General features: G+C 43.3%; 1 protein-coding gene across 2 annotated transcripts in view; it reads right to left on the minus strand.

The window, feature by feature from the left end:
* vldlr (very low density lipoprotein receptor) overlaps positions 1 to 2999 on the minus strand; it is a 64190-nt gene extending 61191 nt beyond the window's left edge. For both annotated transcript variants that reach the window (XM_080510615.1, XM_080510614.1), the window contains exon 1: positions 2832 to 2999. In XM_080510615.1, the coding sequence (XP_080366741.1) occupies positions 2832 to 2904 (73 nt within the window). In that variant the 5' untranslated portion in view covers positions 2905 to 2999. The remainder of the gene's footprint in view (positions 1 to 2831) is intronic.
* Positions 3000 to 9966: the final 6967 nt, after the last annotated feature.

Consider the following 9966-nt stretch of genomic DNA (forward strand, 5'->3'; position numbering starts at 1 on the left):
ACCACCACCACCAAAAGGAGATTTTCCACGGTCGGTGGGATTCCAAGAGTGAAGACACAGATCTGTGCAACACGACTAGACCAACTGCCTCTTCGAGCCGATTTAGAATCACACCTGCATGCGCTGGGCTGCAGGACTCAAACAAATGCAGCGACATTCAACCTGTGTTGGCACAACCATCTGAAAACCATAATATAAAAAAAAAAAGAAAGAAAAAAAAGTGATGGGAAAACAACAAGGTTTTAACATTTTAAAAATCACTAAATTATGGTCGTATCAACTTTATCTATAGCAGGGCTCGTGGGCCAAAGCAAGAGACTCCAATCAGAGCAGCCAAACCACCTAGTAAATAGTAAACATTTCTAAAAATATATATATTTTTACAGCAAATTCCTTCAGAGTGGCGGACACAACACTTGAGTCCTGCACGTGCCTGCTGACCAGCATATCCTCCATCTTGTGTTTTCCCACCAAAAATCCCATCAGCTTCTTCCGGCCGATTTTTCCCAAAAATATTTGGCAGAAACGTTTAAAAGTCACAGCACACTACTCCCAAATTTCCTGTAGGTTTCAAAATGCTTCTTGTGTACCGTACACGCTCCCAACGATGCGGCGGCGTGCCCAAAACCCAGCGTGAGAAATAAAAAATTTAAAAGGGGTGCCTTGATTCTTAAAGAGGCAGGGCTACAGAATTGGACAAAGCCTGTCAGGGCGAGTTTGTAAACATGCAGAAATTGAACATTTAAAGTTCTTCTACACATATTTCTGTATTTTGCGCCAGAAGGTTTTGTTAAAATTGTCTATCTGGAGACTAGTCCGTTTTTAGTTGCAACTGTTTGGTATCCTGATGTATACCATGAGCCACACCATACAAAAACTTGAAAGTTTAAATTTTAGAAGGTTATTATGACACCATTCAAGTCACTGCAGATTAAACTGGTCTGTACGTGACCGCTGAACTGAAACATGCTCGATACCCCTGGTTTAAATACAATCAAGTTACGTTTGAACTGTCGTTTTTAGAGGGTAAAATCTCAAGCACTTAAACAAAGAAAGCCTGTAGAGATTCATGCACAAGGTTTGACCTTTAGTTTTCCATCGGTAGCGATGAATTAGCAACAATCTTGTAATGCAATAGTCGACAAGTGTGAAAGAGTCAACGTGTTTCAATATGCATTTCAAACTCTCCTAAAAAATTAATTGTGCTTTTGAGCTCAATCACAATTGTAAAGTCTGCAACGGCACCACATGACACTTTAATGAAACTAGCAGCTTTTATCCAAAGACATAATCTTCCAGGCAGTAGCAGCAGTGTTGCAAACTGTCCAATAGAGAAAGTCAATGATACAATGATAATATCCTTAAATACAGTGGTGAAGAAACAAAAACAAAGTGAAGCCATGTTTTGTTTTACATCACCACCACCCCCTGCATGAACTGAACCATGGAGGAACACATGGTTCAGGAACACACCGAGCAAACAAATAGCTCACTGAAGTCAAAAAAAAAAAAAAACTTGTTGGAGATAGGGGTCAGCCTTTCCATTCAGCGACGACGACACAAATAAAGACTTAACGTAATTGCCGACGTGCAAGATGAATTGCGATTTAACCCAACCTCCAAAGATCTTTTCCGTGTACAAATCAATACAAACCAGGTTTGCTCACTTCATTCAGCTTGACATTTGTGGATCAGGGTTAATCCGGCTGGGTCTCAAGTAACTGCTCATACAAGTTGAAGTGTCTATATTACAAACAAGTACTAGTATGGGAGGTTAAGTCATTTCATTCCATTTAATTGAACTAATAGAACATGCCAGGTGTTTGGGTCATTTTAGCTGAATTCTTCCATGTTTGAATGCTTGATTTGTGAGCAGCATGGCATTAAATGAGCATTTCTACCTTTGCGGATCACAGATGGGAGAAGGAAGTGTGTGGCTTAGGGGGGTTCTTGAACCCTGGTCCTGGAGGATCCCTGCCTGTGCCTCAATCAATCTGGTCTCTTAGTGCTCTTACACACCAGGTTTCAATGAGGGCCTGGACACAAACCATCCAGGAGCCTCTCTCTTGCTTTATTTAACGAGCTGCAATGACATGTGATAAACAAACATGTGAAATGAGGTGTGTTGGACCTGAGCAGCTTGTAAGCCACGCAACAGGAAGAAGGGACGTCTCTGCCCCCACAAGTACCTCCAAGATTGGAATAATAACTTAACCCAAGGCCACTCTGCTCACGATCAGGCTTTCATTTGATTCCCCTGTGGGAAATAATTGGCCACTGCTGGACCACAGTGGGCGCCTTCAACACTGATATCGTTTTTGTCACTCCCCCCCCTCCCCACATGATTGTCTTTTATTTCTAACCCTGCCTTCCCTCTCCCCACTTCAGGAATATATAAATAAATTAGCGACCTCGCTGGGGGTGGAGATGACGAGGGAGAATCCCAACAGTGGAAGTAAATGAGAAGGCAATGGACGCCGACGGCGCTCCGGAGACACAGCGGGGATTGTCTCTCATAAGAGTCCGGGAGAGTGGAGCCCTGCTCGCGGCTAATTGGCCTCCGATGAACGGTTCCAAGCTGGGCCTTTCTCCCCCACCTGCCACGTTTAATTCCCACAAACAGTCCCAATGAGTGGGTTGAAGACATTCCCGACGATAAACTGAACGGAATTTATTTTTTTTTATGTGTTTTTTGACGCAGAAGGTGCAGCCGGGTCGTTCCGTCAAGGAGCGGCCAGGACAGGTGTGCGCAGCGCGGCTCGCGCTAGCTCAGCGCACCGGTACGACTCCACACACACACACACACACTAATAAGACCAACACACACTTACCGTGGACGTTATTAACGCAGTGCAGGAGACAGATGAGCAGCAGCAGCAGGATCCCCGGTGCGGACGTGACCATCTCTGGTGTGTGCGGTGTGCTAGCAGAGCGCTCGTGGGGTTGTTGCCTCTGGCTCGCGCTGGCCTCGCTCGGTCCTTTTAATTCCTGCCGGCTCACGCGCAAATCACGCACGCACACACAAAGTGACGCGCGCGCGCACACACACACACACACACACACAAATCACACACACAGTCCGGGGCAGCAGAGCAACACGGCCGCTTCCTCCGTCAAGCGGCTGCACGCGTCACAGTGTCCGTACCGGAGCCGCGGCCGCCGCGCCTTTTGATGTCGCGCTACAACCACGCGCCGCGCGGCCCGTCCCCCCTGCTCGAGCTGAAACCCATTTGCTCAAATTGACGGTAACGAGCAGAGCGCGAGCGGAGCCCGGTGAGTTCGTGGAGCCGCTCGGAGCCCGTCACACAGTCACAGCTGAGGAGCGTTTCTCTTCTCTCTTTTTTTTTTTCCCTCCTTCACTACGTCTTTGGATCAGTGTTAACCCTTCACTACCTGCATCACATCTTAAATCATCACAGCAACACATGGACGTTTACACTCACACACAGTTACTTTTGTCTAAATAAAACAATAAAATAACATGATATGCGTGTTTGGGAAGTTTATTTCACCACAAATCACGGTAAATCATTCTTTACAGGATTTTATGAACAGGAACGGAACTGTCATTAACACGGTCCCTGGGCACACAAGATATATATATATACTGTGTGTATATAAACATATATTACGTAGCTTCACCAACACCAATGGATTACTAGGTTAATTGATCCACCAGATCACTCCTTCCATCATTTATCTTGGTCAGTTGAAATGCTGCATGTTATCACTGTTTGACACAGATGTGCACACATCTTATAATATCCATGTGAACCCCGTGACCTTTGACCCCCAACCGCAAATCAGGGAAATAATGTCACTGCATCATGTCGCATAATCAGAGTTTAGGAAATTGAAATGTGACGTTTGACGTCAATCCGATTAACACTGACCGTGTTATGATGAAAATACGTGTTTGACCTTTTCTAGACTGAGGCTTTGACCTTTGTCCCAATCGCTTGGGATATTTAATGGAACCATCCTTTGATAAATATGTCATCCCTGAAAATGTCCTACTATTCAGGTCAATAGTTTTTGCAAAAAGATGGTAACATACATACATCACACATTTTTTGTGCTTATGGATGTCAGTAAACAAACACCAAAGTGCGCATACCAGAGTTTATCACACAGGGCTGGATTTTCCATTAGCATCATCAGAAACGTGCCCATGGGCACCAGGCAGGATTGGGCACCAAAAGATTTAGAGGAAGTTCAGTTTCTACCATTGCTATGGAAACGCACATTGTTTTCAGTTGGTGGTGCTGAAACAATTTCTGACTGTGCCGCTTGGCTTGCGACAGCTTGATGTAAACAATGTCTAGTAAAAGCTGTGGAGTAAACTGGGAAATGTACTTATTATAGAACTTTGACCGCTTCAAAATGTTTCTCTTTTTGAATTTGTTTGAGCCATAAATGAGTCAACAAAATAATCACAGTGGATGACACTAACCCTAACCCTTGATTTATTTCATTTTTTAAGAATGTATATGGAAGCGCCTCAGTTTTTCCTGAGTTATGTGATCCCTCAAGGCTTCACGATGTCTTTGGCTCAGTATTCACTACCTTCATGGGACAATAAAACAATACAGAAGCTCATAAATCTGAGTGCTTGTAGACAGCGAAAAGTCTGAACATAAAATGAAAATAAATAAAGGTCAGAAGGACTTTTTCTTACTAGTTGAGAGCAGAATAAACCACAGAAATACACATTAAAATACACATTTTATTCTATATAGCAAACATTTATTTGTCATTGCACATGTTGCTATGAAAACCCAAGAAAAGCTCAAAATAATAATAATAAAATGCATGCACAGACATTTTATTTAAGTTTTTAAATAAGCCCTAATTTCCCTTCTTATTGATTGTAAAAGAACAGGTAAAAAACTTAAACTCATGATGGTGAATATGTTTCATAATATGTTAAATTGCAAACTTGTTCTTATTAATAGGATCCATGGACACAAATTCATCTAGGTGGTCTTTTCTTAGTCTGATTAAATTTTTCATGATTGAGATATCAGATTGATGCATGGGTTCATATTCACCCACAATATAATCACATTCAGTCAGTGGCTCAGTCCCATAATGCTTTGTAATGTGATATTTGCGACATGATTCCACTTCTGGCTGGAAGTATTGAACGATTCATTAGCTCAACTAATTGAACTAATTCAATTTCCTTTTGAATCTGCGGCACGAGAGAAACATTCTCCTTGTTCGGAGCCTCACCGGGAAAAGAAAATGAGATATGTGTGAGAGCGCAGCAGTTTTGTGAATCCACCAATCATACTTTGTCACTGGTATCTTGCATGTGTGTGTTTTTGATTTACAAAACATCCAGTAAATTGGAACCCTTATTGTGGAGGACGGATGATTGGCCTCAGCTGCATGTGGTTGAGAGCCGATCATCCCTTTTCCCATAAAGACACAGGGGTGGCAGATGGTGGAAGGCTGTGAGAGGCTGTGTGTGTGTGAGTTTGACGCAGATTTAAGTAAATAAAGGTTGCGATGGAGAAACCAGTGTCTGCGCACGTCTGCCACCCTTGTCTTGCCTGAGTTTCATGCTCATGGTTAACTTGTTAACGTATTGTTCCACAAACATGCATTTTGGGTGCTCAGGGTTTAGGGGTTTTTTTGCGTTTACATTTTACAAAAGTTTTGTGATTACACTGCAGCATTTTGAAAACAATGTCCATTTTAAATAGTTTTCATGTTGCAACTCCGGAGGCTGTTGTCCATCCACTCCCACATGTGCAGAAGTCTAACTATTTAGCAAGGCAATAGCAGTGTTTGTCGTTTCCGCGGAGACGGAGCCTTTCCAGAAAGTTGCATTGTCGGTGATTCCCAGCACCGTTGTCATGTAAACTGACTTCCAAAATGAAATGACAGTTTTGTGTTTTCACCTGCAAGCCTTGTGTAAGCAATCTAATCTTCATCTGGTTTCCCATTCAAGGCGGCTATTTTTATTTGTCCCTCATTGTTCAACATGACTCAGGCTCAATTTACCAGCTTGGGACTGGAACAACATTCAGCGCGTGTTCAGTGTTTCCCTTGTCAATCACTTTACGTGAGCAGACGTCAAAAAGAAAGATGTGAGTACTAACATCCTGAAGCCAACCTCAGCTGTTAGGTTTTCCTTCCATTCGCCTGTCTGATGCTATTCCTCCCCGTTCTGATCACCAAGCCTTTGGTATTTCCCACGGGCTGCCTGCTGCCAGGGTTTATACGCTCTCATAGCTCTTATCACAGGATTGAGCCTCATCTACAGCGATGGCTGACGCACCCCAAGGCTCGGTCTGGCCCAGATTTTTTTTACGCTCCCTGAAAACACACAGACGCACACAAAAACCACTGTATCCTTCTGTGAGCGGAAACGTCTCTCCAAACATATCCAGATCTGAAGGCTGGCCGTTTGAAACACTATTTGCAGGTCCAACCGTCGGGAACGTGTAAAGTGAGGCGGACGGCTGAAACCTAAATCCAATCTCTGCTCTTATTTCATTAGGAGGGATGAAGTCTGGCTTTGACACAAAACTCTGACCTGCTTCAAGTGATTTTTTTTCTTCTTTTTTAATTTAATGTAGTGAACCCTGCTCCACTCTGCGCTCATCATTACTAGAGGATTAAGAGTGAAGTCAGTGTGGTAATACGCCGCAAGATAACATAGTTCAATGTTTGAAGCAGATAGTGTGTGCTTGAAGCTACAAATTCAAGTTCCCAGTTGGAAAAAAAAAAATCCCACTAAAGCTCCAAAGTTGGGAGATTTGGGGAAAAAAATCAAGAAATGACAAACATATATTCTGCCCATAAACTAATTATCTTCTTTTCTGCTGCCTTCTGTATCTTTGGCCTTCATTGTTTTGTGTGTCACTGGGTCAGTCTGCCTGTGAAGCACTTTGCATTGTGCCAACCTGCAGGCAAATAAAGATTCGTAAAGATTCGTCTGAGGTTTTGTACAGTTTAAATGTAGTTATACAGATGGCCTTCGACCAAATATTGAGCCACAGAAATGAGCACCTTGGGGTTTTTTTTGGCATTAAGCTGATAGAAAATCTTCTTCCATCTAATCTTTAATCCATTTTTGCAAGCTCCAGCAAAGCAGATCATGTTGACATATTGGCAATATAAAGACTTGACAGCATAGTTTTGTATTTTTCGTGTGGCTTTTGGAAGGACTGCAAAGAGGAATGTCCAAGTCCAGCAGCACAGTAACAGAGCAGGTTTGGACATGCAGCACGAACATTAAGAATAGTGACCCATCTGGAACAGATGCTTGGTAAAATCCAGACCCCAGAAGGGTTTCATCTTTATTTATTTTATTTTTTTTTATTATTTATTTTCTTTTGTGAAAGCAAGCGTCATCCATCCTATCGTGGAAATATACGACCCTGCACTGTTGTGCTCAAATCCAGCTGAGAGGCGACATTTCCAGAGCAGAGGGTTGCACGCAGCCTCCAGATATCAATACCTCAGCAGACCAAACAGCTTTATCCCCGTCTCAGCGGGAGCAGCGGGGGCTCACCGCTGGGCTGAGAGCACACATTTAATCACGGCCGTATCTGGGCCAGGTTTCTGAAGACGCTTGTTGCCAAAGGGAGGGAGCCGCTTCATCTCTTTGTGAGGGAGAAAAGCTAAACGGAGTGCTCTTTAGGATCCTAAGTTTGAGGCGGAGAGCAGAGGGGAGGCTGTGATGTTTAATGGCACAACAGAAGGAACATTTAATGCAGAGTGAGACAAACGCTTGATGCAAACTCATTTGAGCTGATGAATTACAAGGGAACGTGGCCAAACGCAATTTAACATTTCCCATTTGACGACACTTGTCAGTATTTAAAACTGTCGGGAAAACGACAAGGGTTGTGAAACGCTCTCATCGCAGTGTCTGTGGACCTGAGGTGAACTTCAGCACCACAGACAGCGACAAGCCAGAGCGGCTTCCTCTCATCTGACAGTGTTCATTGGCTCACAACAGAACACACACAACACGTGGTACATTTCACCCTACATTACGGATTTCTCATCAGCCAGAACATTAAGACCACCTATCGAATATTGTCTTCCTTTTTGCTGCCTACTACCAAATCCGTCGAACCATGGACCCTTGCTCGACGGTGGCGATTTTGCGAGGAATGTATACAAATGGTTTTGTAACAATTGACTGGGGAAAAGATCCACCACTACTTTTTCAAAGAAGATATCTTCTGTCTGGCCAGTGTCACATCGTTTTTACCATTACATGGTTTTCTCTATGTTTCCTCAGCAGCAGAAGGCTGTAAGTGGCTAACAAGGTGCCACATTAGGAACGTTCCCAATCTGTCATTGCAGTGTGAACACCCCAGCTTTGTGGTGTTGACGTCAATGATAAAGATCAGGGGTGTCAAACACGTCTTAATTCAGGTAACATGCAGCCCAATTTCATCTTGTGTGGGCGAGACCAGTGAAATGGTACCGTAATAACTGAAGTCTCAAATTTAAATTTCAACTTTCAAGTTTTTCTTTGCTGTGGCACTGAGTATACGTGATGGAAATGTCTATATTTTCACGAAACAAACAATTATTGTGACAAATGACAATCTTAGCATAAAGTCAATTTTAATTAAGCTTATTGTGCAAAATGCAGTGAAATCTCCCCCCCAAAGACTCCTCTAACTTGTGTTGTGCATGTTTTTACAAACTCGTGACTTTGAAGCGAGAAGATTATCTTTCATGGCAGCATCACCGACAGCTCAGCTTGTGTCTTGTCGTAGATATTTTGAGACATCTTGAAATGTAGTGTGTTGAGGTCCCGCGAGGCCTCTCAAAGAGTTGACTGACAGCATTTCGTTGACGATGTTTGTCTGTAACCTCCGACCGAGAGAACGTGTTGTGTTCGCTTACTAACAGCGGCCTCATTTACGACTGGTACATCTGTGCAACCTTCCATGTGGCAAAAACAAACGTTCTCCTCAATGGGGTATCAGGACGTGAAGTTAAATGACAGACTTGGTGGAGTTGACTTAAGGAGGAAGATGGAGAGGCGTCCTGCAGTCTGTTTTCAGGGCTGTGTACGTTCATTTGTTCAGTTTATTGAGAGCCCCATTAGCGCCTGACTTATTGCAGGAGCTATTCTGTGTCTGTGTTCACTGTGCTGTGAGATCTCTGGCAGTTGAATAAAGATCTCTATCTCCATTTGGAGAAAACGCCACTCATAAGAGCCCCTTCTCTTCCTCTTCCTCGTGGTCCAGTTCTGATGCTCACGTTCCCATTCTTGGTGACTTTGATCGTGAGCTCAGGTATCTCGACCGGTCTGCAGTTGCGCGGCCTCGAACCAGACAAACTGCGATTCACCTGGTCATCCAGTTAATCTGAATCAGTTTTTACTTCCACAGCAGTTGGAGCTACAAGAACACCACACGGGTCAGATTTCCATCTCTTTGTGCATCAGTGAGCCTTGGCTGATCAAGACCCTGTCACCAGTCCTCCACTTTTGATGGAAAATGAGCAGTGCAGGGTAGGGAACACCCTATGATCCTGTGATTAAGTCCTTTAACCATTACGGCTTCTTAAACTCACTCAAGCACATTATTTTCCTGCTTCAAGCATCAACTTTCACAACTAAATCTTAGCTTGTTGTCTGATATAGTTGAAGTATATTTGCTTTTGCTTACATCTTCTCCCTAGTCTAATCTTTATTCTGCCATCTGTTTATTCCTTATTTTGCCATCATGTCAGTTCCTCTTTAGTTCCGCTTCTTGGTATGCAAGTTGGCTCCAAAGGGTCTGAGCAAAGTCAAATATTAGGTCAAATGTTAGGACACATCACACTCGCTCTGGACGCTTGAAGACCAGGAGACGTCTTAAGTGATTCCAGATGCTATGACATCAGTAATGTTTAATATATTATGCTAATTAGGTAAATGGTCTTGCTGACGAAGTTTCCTTTGTTTGTCACACATTGGACACCCTGACTCACACCATCAGT

The sequence above is a fragment of the Blennius ocellaris genome (genome assembly GCF_963422515.1).
Source record: "Blennius ocellaris genome assembly, chromosome: 15".
Lineage (NCBI taxonomy): Eukaryota > Metazoa > Chordata > Actinopteri > Blenniiformes > Blenniidae > Blennius > Blennius ocellaris.